Consider the following 13,849-nt stretch of genomic DNA (forward strand, 5'->3'; position numbering starts at 1 on the left):
AAAAGAATACAGAAAGCAAAAGCAAGGAACGGGGAGATCAAGAAAAGCAAGAAAAGTAAGTGTGTGGTGTCAAGGATGTCCAGGCAGCTATTACGTTTTATAAGAGAACATGCAGGAAATAGAAAAGAGAAAGTAAAAGTAAAAGCAAAAGCAAAAGTAGAAAGCAAAAAAAGATAAAAAGAAGCAGACATAATTGAGGTGGTGATGACATGCAAAAAAGGGAATTATGGGCGTGACCCATTGAGCAGATGATCAGATTTATTTTTGAATGATGTGATTTATTTTTCTTATCTTTCGGAGACATCTGTATAAACCCCATCAAAGGGTAATACAAAAAATAAAAAATACAAACTAAAAGCCCAAAATAATGGACTGGAATGTTATGTGGAGGGCGAAGGCCCATATGCCAAAAAGAGCCAGACCCTCTATTATCACCAACCAAGTGATCAAAAGTACGTTCAGTACTCCAAAATTATTCGATAGCCTGCCACTATTATCACCAACCAGGTGATCAAAAGTACGCCAGTACTCCAAAATTATTCGGCAGTCTGCCGCTATTATCACCAACCAGGTGATCAAAAGTACGCCCAGTACTCCAAAATTATTCGGCAGTCTACCGCTATTATCACTCACTAGGTGATCAAAAGTACGCACAGTACTTCAAATTATACATGAGCATTACTTACGTCAATCATACATAAACATTCATGAGCATCACTCATGTCAACATTCATGAGCATCACTCATGTCAATTAACATAAACATTCATGAGCATTACTCATGTCAATCAGCTTCAAAAGCTTGATTTACAAAGCTCTAGCTTCGAAAGCTTCATTTACAGAGCTCCAGCTTTCAAAGCTTCATTTACAAAAGCTCCAGCTTCAAAGCTTCAATTGCAAAGCTTCACCTACAAAGCTTCAGTGCAGGGTATACAAATACCGCCTCCGAACAACCGCCACTTCGGCCCATACATGGTTCGAATTTGAAATCTCCAGCCAACAGACTCTATTGACTGAAGACTTGGGGGACTACACTATGTACCATATATTGGGCTTCCTCAACTGGGCCTCATGAAAAATACTTGGGGGACTTAGCCCATTATTTATGTACTGAGGAGCAAGCCCTTATTCTATAAAAGAGACTCCCTCACCATCATTAGAAAGCATCAACTCTAGCCCATCACTTATGTAATGAGGAGCGAGCCCTTATTCTATAAAAGGGACTCCCTCACCATCATTAGAGAGCATCAACTCTAGTCCATCACTTATGTATTAAGGAGCGAGCCCTCATTCTATAAAAGGAACTCTCTCACCATCATTAGAGAGCATCGTCGCCAACTAAGCAACCGTCTTGCCGCGAGCATCAACTCTAGCCCATCATTCATGTATTGAGGAGCGAGCCCTTATTCTATAAAAGGGACTCCCTCACCTTCAATGCCGCAAGCTGAGCCAACCAAGGCAATATAAGCTACAAACCGAGCAGCCTCGCAACTTATGCTACTTCTAGTTGAGCATCATTTCACTTTGAGCACCGCCTCATATCAAGAATCAGGTCAAGACGACATCTAGTTACTTCGGCCCACACATGGACTGAATTTCAAGTCTCCAGCCAAAAGACTCTCTTGACTGAAGACTTGGGGGACTACTGTTTGTACCATACTTAGGGCTTTCGTATTTAGATCTAGTATACATACTTAGGGAACTCAAATGTAATTATATAATAAAGGAAATGGCAAATATGTAATACGTGAGGAGCCCTTATTCTATAAAAGGGCCTCCTCACCCTCACAAAAGGTCAAGCCTCTCATATTCAGAGCAAAGCTCTCAAGCTTTCCATCCCTCTCATCCTCTCACAAATAGAGAAATACAATATCAGTGTGGATGTAGCCTAAACATTTGGGTGAACCACGAAACATCTATTGTTATTTACTTTCTTGCATATTCACGGTCAGATTTACGTTGTTCCAATACCCCTCTGGTTTTGTGCATCAACACCATTAAATAACGGGTCACTTTGGGTCAACCCGTTAGACCCATTAGCACCCGTTAGTTGAGGATCTTTAGTAATTTCAGTAAAGTCTTAACAAAAAAAAAAAAAACCCCTATGCAAACAAAAATAATAATAATACTTGTTAACGGGTGAAACGGGTTGGGTTCGAATGACCCGTTAATTGTGCTAGAAGGTCACACATGAAATTATCTTAAACTTAAGGATATTAACCTGTGTAGCTTACTCTTTTAGCTTTTATATTCTGTCACGTGAAATTTTCGTATACATGTTGGTATCATATTTGGCAAATTTGCAACAAATTTTTTTTGTTACAATCATTTTAAAACGTTGATGGAGTGTTGTTGTAAAACTTGAAATTGTAAAGGCTTAAAGCCTTTAGGTAAAACCAACCAATGAAGTATATGTGTATATATTACATGTAGCTTCCAATTGGGGAACTGTTTGTCCCTTTTGCTTCACTTCCAATCCACTGTAGGCTTCCCTTCCAATCCACTTTAGGCTTTTTAAATGTACATGCCTCATTAGTTTCTTCTTAATTATCAATTTAAGTCTTATATCTAGTCCTTGTGTTACGAAGCGTGTCGGCAATTTTTGAGTTTACATGGAAGTTACATTAGCACCATATAAATCAAAATTTCATCGAGATCCTCAAAACGACAACCAACCTTTGCCACATCATCAATTTTGCAAAATATCGACCATATTAAAATCGATGAAAGGCCTAAGTGGTGAATTACCATGGTGATTAGGACATCCCCTTTCAAGCATTTCGGGCTCAAACATTTCACTCTTCCTCAGTATAAATTAAAGTAGTAATATCACTTGTATTTAAAATAATAATTAAGATAATTGATACGATACTAAAACCTCACGATGCAATGTGAAAAAAAATTGTAATTTTGTGACGCAATTAAAAAAAACCTAAAATGGAACTAGCCTAAAATAAGATAATGTATCATAGATAAGTTCTGATGAAGTCAAGTCAAAGATTAACCATCCTATCCCTCTCATCTTCTGTGCAACTATTGACATAGGTAGTGGTGGCCGGACTTGAGGAAGGGGTTGGTAGAAACCAAAACTACACGTATTTTGATAGCTTTGATGATTAACGTTATCTGAAATGCACGCCGGCTGGTAATCTTGTCCCGGAATGTTATAGGAACAAAACAACTCTGATCAGAACGAGGGTGGCCAAAATTAGTGATGGGGTTTGGTTTAAAAATGGGGCAATATATTGGAGCTGGTCTGGTTGAAATTGGTTTTGATCATTGATTTGTGAAACGGCAACTGGGTTTTGTTGAACATCATCGTTTGAAGGCATGATAACAAAGTAGCGTCTAAATTGATGTCTGGATCCATTACAGGTCCAATTCCATAAAATTCAAAATATTAAGATTCGAAAATTGAAATCTGTTCGGTAACTATTTTCAGCTTTTAGTTTTAAGAAAAAAATTAAAATTGGAAACTATATTTTTTTTTTTTAAATTTGGCGTTGAGTTTTCACTTTTTGGTTTCAGTTTTATAAAATTTGAAAACGTTATTGAACACAATTTCAATAAATTTCAAAAAAGTGAAGACTGAAACAAAATGGTTAACCGGCAAGTGGCCTAGCGGTAAAGGCTCAGACTGTAGCTCCCCAAAAAGACAAAGAAAATGTGGGAGGTTCCGAGTCCAATGCTTCGAGTGGGTCATTCTGCTTAACTGTGGCCACGGATAGAGTGAAATTTCCTATGACCTCTCTGGGTCTGGAAATGGTGAATAATCGTAACTTGCCACCAGTTGTCTATTTTTTTCGAAAAAAAAAAAAAAACATGGTTATCGTTTGATGCCTCAACTAAATATGCGGGCTACTAGGGTTTCTTTGCAATACACTATTACAAAGGGTTTTGAAGGTTTCGGCCCATCCTAGCAGCCAGCCTTTGAGTCCACCTCGAGTCCGACGCAGTTTCCCGCCATCACGTGGCATGTTCAAGCTCAGCACCCACTACAAGACAATATACCTACCTCACACGATGACCACCCTTCTACTTACTCCATTATATTCCGAATTTGAAATCCGGTCGGCAATTTATTTCTAACATTAAATAAAAAATTGAAAAAAACCAAAATTCCAGGCAATTCCGCAAATTTCTCAAATTAATTAGATAACACGGAGGACAAAATCATGCGAAGATTTTAATTCCTTTCCCTCTCCCGATCCAGGCAATGCTCTGATGATGATCTGATTGATTCCTTGTCCCAATCAGAGATTCGGAATATCAGAGCATTGCTTGGCATCGAAACAGTGGCATTTGTCTTTTCAATTTTTTATTGCTTGGAAATTTATCTGAAACTTCTTCAGGTAAAGCAATCGAAGACCCTTTATCTTTATATCCTCTGCTGCCTTTTTAACTCCTCGGATTGGCTGATTGTTTTGTCCTCCGCAATCCCCACAACCCCTGTTTGGTTGCTGAGAAAAAAACTGTAGGAAGATTCTGCCACCATTTTGTTTTCTGTTTTTTTTTTTTTGAGTTAAAGCTTTAAAACCCCCTTTTTTTTTTACACAGAAATGGAGTTTCTGAACCGGGTTTCTGGCAGTTCTAGGAATCGCTTGGCTTCCCACATTCATAGTTTTCTTGCTAAGAGGTTGAGTTTTTGAAAGTTTGGAACTTTAATTGATCGAATTATAGTATTTTTGTTGTTATTACTTTTTTTTTTGTGTTTGATCATTATTATTGATTTGAAATTGGGATTTGATGATTGAAAAACACTGCCAGTTGGGATATGATGATGGGTGATACGAAAACTGAGGATAAGTTGAGGGACTTTTACATTCCTAATTACATACTTGTGAGTGGAGCCGATATGCCAAAAGTTCGAATTGTGCCTTCGTGTCCGGTCATTGTGTTTGTTAATGCCAAAAGTGGTGGTCAGCTTGGAGGTGAACTTCTTCTTACGTATCGTTCCCTTCTCAATGAAAACCAGGTTTACTTATAGGCTGCACCGCAGCTACTTCTAATTTCGCTTCGTGGATTTACATGTTCTTTTTTATAGTTTGATGTAATGGGATGATTGGCTTGACTCATTTTTCAGGTTATTGACTTGGGAGAAAAGGCTCCTGACAAGGTGCTACACAAGCTTTATGTAACTTTAGAAACTCTCAAGAGCGGTGGAGATGTTTTGGCTGCTGAAATCGAGAAGAGGTTAAGAATAATCGTGAGTTGAGCTTTTGCGTTTTGAAAATTTGAAACCTGTGTTGTTCTAAATGCCCATGATTTCATTCTGTATCGTTTCTGAATTGATAGGTTGCAGGTGGAGATGGTACAGCAGGCTGGCTCCTCAGTGTAGTTTCTGATCTTAAACTACCTAGCCCACCTCCGATTGCCCCAGTCCCGTTAGGAACTGGAAACAACCTCCACTTCGCATTCGGTTGGGTAATTATTCTGTTTGCCAACCTTGTGTGTTTCAGTCTATCTATTTATGGTAATTATTTGGCTTCTTCTGGATGTGCATTAACTCAACTCAGCCGTAGCTTTGTAAGCTCATCAGATTTTTAATTCACAGGGGAAGAAAAATCCTGGCACAGACCGTCAGTCTGTGCAGTATTTCTTGAATCAAGTGAAGATTGCGAAGGAAATGCAAATTGACAGGTGACATCTATTGTCTTTGAATTTAGAGGTAGTCAGCTTTTTTCAAAATATACACATTTAACAGGTCTGTGCGGCCTACATTACTGCTCAGTGAATCAATACTCTTCAGTGAATAGTTGAGACATAGTCTATTTATTTTACGTTTGTCTTTGGTATATCAGCTGGCACATAATAATGAGAATGAAGTCTCCAACGGATGATTCTTGTGACCCTATTGCGCCTCTTGAACTACCCCATTCTTTACATGCATTTCATCGGGTCTCCCAAAATGATACACTCAATATGGTATGATTTCTGTTTCCTGGTCAAGTGCCAATCGGAATATTGATAACTCAATTCATATATCATTTTCTTGTTAGCTTCATTTGTAACACGATTAGGTAAACTTACTGCAAAAATTGTTGGCTGTTCTCAGGAGGGTTACCAGACTTTTCGCGGGGGCTTTTGGAACTATTTTAGCATGGGTAAGAAACTAAGAATGCAAGAATGTCTTTCGAATTCTGCTTGTGTGTTGTGAGGAAGGGATCTAGGATAAAATTTAAATATAGTTTTAAAGTTCAATAACATAACCTCCAATGGTTAAGGAGAAATGAAATAAAGTAAGCATAGAATCATGCTTGTTTCAAGCATCTCTATGTATTGTGCAGGCATAATTTCATAATAACAGACGGTCAGATAAATGACGTCTTGCATAGTCTGCCATATATTGAGATATAAGGCTTATATGACATGCTATGGAGAGGAATGGCGGTAATCGGGTAGTTATTCATAAAGGAATTGTTTTTTGAAGATATAGCTGTCGATGTGCAGGGTAATTAAGTTATGCCCCCTGTTGTATTGATGCTATAAGTTAACCTTAAAAAGAAAGAAAGAAAAATCTGATCTTTTATTTACACTGTGTTGCCCTGCCTAAAGTTTCGAAGTAAATATTGGTTGGGCTCATAAGTAGTGACAAGAACTCATACGGAGTGCAATTTCCGGGTTTTCTGACAAATATATTTTGTTTTATACAGGAATGGATGCTCAAATATCATATGATTTTCACGCACAGAGGAAGTTGCATGCTGAAAAGTTTAGAAACCAGTTAGTTAATCAAGTACTAAATCATTTTCTGAATCTTTAACATCATGATCCAAAGTAGATTAGTGTAAAACAATGTCTATTTATTTATCACTATAGTTTTAATGAATGAAGTCTTCATCCATCTAATATGATGGTTACCTAATCAGGGTTTTCATTTGTTCTGGATTCTAAGCGTTAAAAAGTTGTTTTGGTGTCTAGGTGTTTCCATCTGTTACTACATGGGTCTAACTTGTCCCCATAAGTCAGAAATAAATTTTCTACTTATCATAATTCTTTGATTTTGTAATTTGTTCAGGGTACTTACTTGAAGCTTGGATGTACACAAGGATGGTTTTGTGCTTCTCTTTCGCATCCAGCTTCACGGTTAGTCTTCTAGCAACTGTATGTAACATTGGGAATTTTACTTTTATTGTTCTCAGTTGTACATGATACATCTTCTGGTTTTTCTTTTTATATTTCCTAACAGTAGTACAATTTCTTGTTAAAAAAAAAGGCAGAAATTTCATCAAAGAAAATTCAAATTTATTGACCATCTTCATGACATCACCACTTTTGGACTCACCATTCAGTATTTGCACTCCCACTCGACTTAAACCAATCGTCGCCTTTCCATTGAACCTCAATCACCATACCTAGTCTAAGTTTTAGTTATTGAAAGAATTGGCTCGTGACGGATATATGATTTGCATAGTTTCGAGTGAAGACTAGTGAGTTATAGCCCATTTTGCGGTAAAAAAGACGAAAAAAGAAACCAATATGTGACTTCTTGTTCTCTTTATTTTTGCAATGATCCGAAATCAGGATTGGTGAATTCATTTAAACATTCTGAGACCTATGGTTATCAACCATTCTTCAAGTTAGCCTTCTGTTTGGCTGTCTATGTTAGTGACAATGCCCGTAATCTCAACACAGGAACGTAGCACAGCAGATAAAGCTTAGGATCATGAAAAGACAAGGTCAATGGGAGGATGTCCTCATACCTCGCAGGTAATACAAAAGATCTGTTTTAACTTTTTGTTAACTGTTATGCCTCTCTTAATCTCTAAAGCGACTTATCCCAAAGGTTGTTTTGACCCTTTGTTTTTCAGATTACGTTGTGTAGCATTACATTTTGCATGCTTCATTTAAACGAAATGGTACAATGAGTCCCAGGCACATCGTTGATTAGAATGACATGTATGATAATTTGTTGAACTAAAATCAACTGAATCAATTTTTGGGACAAACTTACATCGTCTCCACGTCCATCTTTTCCTATTTTTCCGATTAACATTATTAGCCCTTCCATAATCTTTAAATTTCCATCTTTTATCTTTTGATGTATAGCATCAGGTCTATTGTTTGCCTCAACTTACCCAGTTTTTCTGGTGGTCTTGATCCATGGGGGAAACCAAATAGGAAGAAAATGCAATATGTGAGTTCCGTTTGCTCCCCTTATCTGTTCAGACATATTGATCTCTCCAAAATTCCAGTTGAAAAGTGTAGCAATTTTTCTTGCCAACACTTTTTAATGATTTTTTTTTTCAAATAATGTGTGCTTAACAGCGGGATTTAACTCCTCCATATGTGGATGATGGCCTCATTGAAATTGTTGGTTTTAGAGATGCCTGGCATGGTCTTGTGTTACTTACTTCTAAGGGACACGGGACTCGTATTGCACAAGTACGATAAGTAAATCCTCCACTGATCATTCAATGCTGCAGTCATCTTTAGATAAACACAAATCAAACTAGTTTGTAGGATCATCGTTTAAAGAATTCATCTTTATTTCTGTTTCTTGTCGCTCTCTCTTCCTTTGGTTGTAGGCAAACAGAGTACGTTTCGAGTTTTGCAAGGGTGCAGCTGACCATACATTCATGAGAATTGATGGGGAGCCATGGAAACAGCCTCTTCCAGCTGATGATGACACAGTGGTTGTAGAAATTTCTCACTTTGGCCAAGTGAGCATGCTTGCCACACCACTAAATCGTTCCCAAAGCATACATGAACCACTGTCACCAGCGGGCTCCCACGATGAGGATGATGATAGTATTGACGAAGAATATGCAGATGCAGAAGAAATGGAAGAGAGGAGGAAGTTTGGTGCATCTGAGACGTTTAAATTTCCTGACGGGGCTGACATAGCTTGACTTAGTTAAGCCTTTAATTGCTCACAAGGTCAACCTGCATTGCGGGTTCACGAAAATTGAGGTAGGTTTTGTCCAACAGAGTCCATCGGGGCCTCAATTTGAAATCTCACCGTCCTGACAGTGTGGTTGAGACATGCTATTTTGTGGATTGTGTGCATACATAATTCTACTAACATCTGGTGAATTCGGATTCAGATTCGAAATCCACTTCTTTACCTGAAAATTGCTTGATTGTATAGGGCACATATACTTGATTCTGTAACCGTAGGTATTAATCCTTAGCTTGTGCAGCAAAACTCTGGTATTTAAAGCTATATAAGAAGAGAGCTCTACTGCCTGTCTGTATTTACAAGCTTCTTAGTTACGGAATGCTCTTGCAAAAATTGCATCTCAGCTAAATTTATAAGGGGTTTGAGGGCTTGAGCCATGCAACTTTAATGTCCTTTTCTGTTATATAAAAGCAAAACTAGGAAACTGAAACCCCCATTCTACCCATGTGTTGTAACTTTGCAAATGCCGTGGCTCGTAGAATGACCAAGTTGGCTTTACTTTTTTATCTCAGCATTATTTGTTGGAGGAAGAGGTCGCACTTGGTGCGATGGCAAGTGCTTTCGCCCATGAGCGGTAGGTCTCGGGTTCGAGACTTGGGAGCAGCCTCTCCATAAATGGGGGTAAGGCTAGCCGACATTCACCTCTCCCAGACCCTGCGTAAAACGGGAGCCTTGTGCACTGGGTACGACCTTTTATTATTTGTTGGAGGAACTTTCGGATTTTACTTTCTAAATCTAGAAGAATGGTTACTTTCTTAGCCTAGAATAATGTGTCAAGAATGAGTATTGAGGAGAATTTTTTGTAAGTGCATAGTATTCGAGCGGACATGAAAAAAATATGTCAGTTCCTTCACTTGTATTATGTCATATGGAGGACCGTTTGAATATTCGGTACTTAGAAAAATCTATCTGTCTTAAAGATATTCATCCACGGAATTATCATATTATATGGGTTATCCTGCTGTCTACCATCTGGATCAGCCTCATATTCTCAATTATATCGTTTTGTGAATTTTGTTTTTCGGCGATCTTGCTATCATGCATCGAATAATCTGATATGGACTACTCAAGTTTCTATCGAAATTTGGTGTAACGTGTAAAGTCTTATTCGATGTGTATGTATGTGATGGATTAAGACCTGAACTATATTTTAGCCAATTAAACTGAGAAAGCTATGCACATTCTGCTAATTGAGACCTTTCTTTCTTGCACGGCTTAATTCAAAAAGGAATTTAGGTCAAAAATGTTTATTAAAACAAACGTATGATCATACAAAAATATGAATTCTAGCAACCTTTTCATTTGGACATTCTCGTTCTACTTTCTTAGTTCTCTTTATCGTCTTGCAATGTTGTTTGATGATCAGAACGATTTACTTTATTGATCACCGTTTAATGATCATTTATGCAAAAAATGAACTAAATTCGAAATCGTTTAGTCATCTAACTGTGATTCAATGAATATATGAGCCATGTTACTCATTTAAACAACAAAATTTTGACAACATTAACCAAACAAATGATTTCTAATTTAGTTGGTTTTTTTTGTAGAGTTGATCTTTAAAAAGTGATCTAGAAAGTGAACGGTTCAAATCATCAAACACCATTACAAAATTGGTAAAAGAGCCAATAAAATTGAAATAAAGAGGTTGCTAGCATTTCCCTACAAAAATTTACTTACAGAAAAATAATTGAAAATACAAGACTACATTTTAGATTTTTAGCCCAGGAGCTGTATAATTGACCTAAAATAAAGACCCCTCTACCAAAAACAGAAAAAGTCACTTAGTATTACATTCTAGTGATATTCCTCTCTATTCATAAAAACATCTCCAACCCTGGCCTATAATATATTTCCCCCCTTCTATTCCCCCTCAAATCCAACCCAACCCAAGCTTAAAATTGGACCTAAAACCTAAAATCTAAAACAAAGCTAGATTTAGCTCAAGATTAGTGAGGCTGACCCACCATATATGTATATTTTATTTAGTTTTATATTTATAAATTCATTAAATCGAAAGGTTAAGATCGAATTTGATGAAATTCAACAGTAAAACAAAAAATTAACAGTCCAAATTTAAACAGTTAAGGTAATTAAAAAAAATCTTTATGTGTTTTATATTTGTTTCATAGTATTTAACGAGTTTCATGGTGTTGGTTAGTGATTTTTCAGTATTTGTCAGAATCTAAATATTTTTAGGTTAAATGTTCATAAAATTAAATTAGGATAGTCTAAATATTTTTTTTTCTTTTAAAAAAGTTACTTTAAGAAAAAAAATTAGTCTAAATTCATTCTTTAATAATCTGGAGCTAAAATTTTAGGCCAAAAGAGTTAAAGCAAAAAAGTTGTTTCTGAGTTAAAACCTAAATTTTTTGGGCTAAAAAGTTTATGTTTTAGGCCAAGGGTTGGAGATAGTTTAAATGAAAGGTTTTAAGTTTGATTCTCATCAAGACGAATTTGAACTATATTATTGCTAAGTTTTTGTGAGGTTTAATCCACTCTCACACTCATTTAGTATAAATAATATTATTTGTTATAAAAAAAAAATTAAAAAAAAATTAAAAAAAAAAAAAAACCCAAAAACAAGAAAAGCGCGTGGCTTTGCACATTGTTTTGCAACCCTATTAGTGTTACCACAGATTTGTTTCCGTGATACTGGCGGCTGTGCCTTGATTTTCGCTCCCCTTCTCCTATTAGCTTCCTCTATATATATGCATCAATAAATTTAAGAAACCTCAGATTCAGATTTCTCATTTCATACTCTCCCTTTCAAGTTCAAACTTTCACCTGTAAGATCTTTGATCACAGCAAAACCAGCAAACAATCAGAAAAAAATGAGTGCAGCGTGCAGAGCTTGGATTGTGGCAGCAAGTATTGGAGCAGTTGAGGCACTCAAAGACCAAGGAGTCTGCAGGTGGAATGGGGTTCTGAGATCAGTCCACCAACATGTCAAGAACAACATCAGATCCTATTCCCAAGTCAAGAAACTCTCCGACTCTTCGTCTTCTGCAATTTCTATGAAGATGCAGAGATCACAGGAAGACAAGTTGAGAAAAGTCATGGAATTGAACTGTTGGGGTCCTAATACCATAAGATTTTAGATTCTAATTATGTAATTTAGATTTAGGGTTTATGAGTATTGGATTATATGTCATCCCTTTTATCATGAGAATTAAACGACTTATTTCATTGCTCATTGTCATTGGATAAAAATGGCGTTGTCAAATTTTAAGATCAGTGTTCTGGTGATTGTTTTAAGCCCTGAACTTATTAAACAAATCCATGAACAGGAACCATGAACTCTTCCGGTAGATCCATATCATAAAAGCAGTCTTAACATGGATTTGATGAATTTTAAAATTATCTTTTGCTGCAATAGTAATCAATTAACATACAGATGGATGCCATCCTTTTGGCTCGTGTGTGTGTGTGTATATATATATATATATATGTCAAAGCACTCAGTCAACAATTTAGGATAGGAACCACATCCTTAGACTTTGAGAATATGATAGGAAGGTTGTTGGCCTTACTAGCTCGTATAATGTCATATTTAACTTCTTAACAAGTTATTTTCGAGGATGCCGTGGTATTGCTTGCTCCATCAGGCAGGTTGAGTGGAACCATATTTACAATGAGGTTAACTTTGTCGTGGACGCATTGACTTACATTGGTCTTTCTGTGGAACCTCCACATGTTTGGGATCACTGCTTACTTGCTAGTGCCCTCATTGCTTTTAATTTTGATTGTATTGGAAAACGGTTGTACTCGTGACTTTTCGCTTTGTTACTAGTTCTTTTTTGGATTAAAAAAAAAAAAGCACATTGTCCTCGAATAATATGGACTACTCAAGTTTCTAAAGAAATTTGGTGTAAAGTCTTATTCGATGTAGACCTAAGCAATATTTTAATTTGAATAATACTAGAAAGATTAAATTTTTAAACTAAATTTGCAAACTAAATGATGTGTCATTAATAAAAAATAAGCATGTTAATCAATAGTTAAGTAATAATTCAATTATTAACATTTACACCATTTAGTTTATAAATTTGGTTTTCCTAACATTACCCTTTTAATTTAGTTTAAACTAGGAAGGAGAAATTAGAAATTAGAAGCAATCTTGTGGAAAATGAGTAAATTATATTAGTCAATTAAACTGAAAAAGCTATGCACACTGCTAATTGTGACCTTTCTTTCTTGCACGACTTAATTCAAAAAGGAATTTGGGTCAAAGTGTGTATTAAAAAAAGTATGATTATACAAAAATGAGGAATATTAGCGACCTTCCCATTTGAGACATTTTCATTCTATTTTCTTGGCTCTCCTCATTTTGCAATATTTTTTGTTGATCATAATCATTTACTTTCTTGATTACTTTTCAAAGATTACTTATACAAAAAACTAACTAAATCCAAATCATTTAATTATCTAATTGTTAACCAATAAATAGATGTAACATATTTCTCAGTTAAATAAGAAATTTTTGACAACGTTAATTAAACAGTTAAATAATTTCTGCTTTGGTGATTTTTTTGAAGTTGATCTTTAGAGAGTGATCTAAAAAGTGAACAGACTACGATTTTCCTAAAAAAATTACCTATACGAAAATAGTAATAATACGGACTGCATTTTAAATTTTTAACTCCTTACATTGGAGATAGCATAATTGACCTAAAATCAAAGACCCCTAATTCAAATTTGGTGTTTTGGAATACCAAAAACAGAAAAACCGAAAAACAAGAAAAGGACGTGGCTACTGACTCCCCCAAAGAGGAGCGTTTAACTACCCTTTGACTCATGACCTAAAAATGCATGTGCTTTTTGCCCATTGTTTTGCAACCCTCTTTGTATCACCACAGATTTATATCCCTCATACTGGTGGCTGTGCCTTGATTTTCGCTCTCCTTCTCCTATTTGCTTCCTCTATATATATGCATAAATAAATTCA

The 13,849-nt window shown here is 36.1% G+C and overlaps 2 protein-coding genes across 3 annotated transcripts; both read left to right on the forward strand.

Annotated features, from left to right (window-relative positions):
* The first annotated feature begins 4,079 nt into the window (after positions 1 to 4,079).
* Positions 4,080 to 9,196, forward strand: LOC103448598 (diacylglycerol kinase 1-like). Of its 2 annotated transcripts, none has more exons than XM_008387863.4 (14): positions 4,080 to 4,473; positions 4,557 to 4,635; positions 4,767 to 4,974; positions 5,083 to 5,205; positions 5,295 to 5,423; positions 5,554 to 5,639; positions 5,801 to 5,924; positions 6,055 to 6,103; positions 6,653 to 6,735; positions 7,018 to 7,085; positions 7,635 to 7,709; positions 8,049 to 8,136; positions 8,268 to 8,384; positions 8,528 to 9,196. In XM_008387863.4, the coding sequence occupies exons 2-14, from the start codon at positions 4,559 to 4,561 to the stop codon at positions 8,849 to 8,851; spliced, it is 1,551 nt and encodes a 516-aa protein (XP_008386085.2). In that variant the 5' UTR covers positions 4,080 to 4,473; positions 4,557 to 4,558; the 3' UTR covers positions 8,852 to 9,196. The 2 variants fall into 2 exon arrangements, with proteins under 2 accessions (XP_008386085.2, XP_070664720.1); XM_070808619.1 differs by having other exon boundaries at positions 4,080 to 4,351; positions 4,767 to 4,930.
* A 2,358-nt stretch (positions 9,197 to 11,554) lies between these two features.
* Positions 11,555 to 12,100, forward strand: LOC103448599 (uncharacterized). Its single transcript, XM_008387866.4, has one exon. It carries the CDS (start codon positions 11,736 to 11,738, stop codon positions 12,000 to 12,002), a length of 267 nt encoding a protein of 88 aa, XP_008386088.1. The 5' UTR covers positions 11,555 to 11,735; the 3' UTR covers positions 12,003 to 12,100.
* The last annotated feature ends 1,749 nt before the right edge of the window (positions 12,101 to 13,849 follow it).

The sequence above is a fragment of the Malus domestica genome, chromosome 11 (assembly GCF_042453785.1).
Source record: "Malus domestica chromosome 11, GDT2T_hap1".
In the NCBI taxonomy this organism is placed as follows: Eukaryota; Viridiplantae; Streptophyta; class Magnoliopsida; order Rosales; family Rosaceae; genus Malus; species Malus domestica.

Coding starts and splice junctions, on each gene's coding strand:
- LOC103448598 (XM_008387863.4), top strand. CDS start 4,559: ATGGAGTTTCTGAACCGGGTTTCTGGCAGTTCTAGGAATCGCTTGGCT. Junction 5,424..5,553: donor TCCACTTCGCATTCGGTTGG/GTAATTATTCTG, acceptor TTTAATTCACAG/GGGAAGAAAAATCCTGGCAC. Junction 6,104..6,652: donor TTGGAACTATTTTAGCATGG/GTAAGAAACTAA, acceptor TGTTTTATACAG/GAATGGATGCTCAAATATCA.
- LOC103448599 (XM_008387866.4), top strand. CDS start 11,736: ATGAGTGCAGCGTGCAGAGCTTGGATTGTGGCAGCAAGTATTGGAGCA.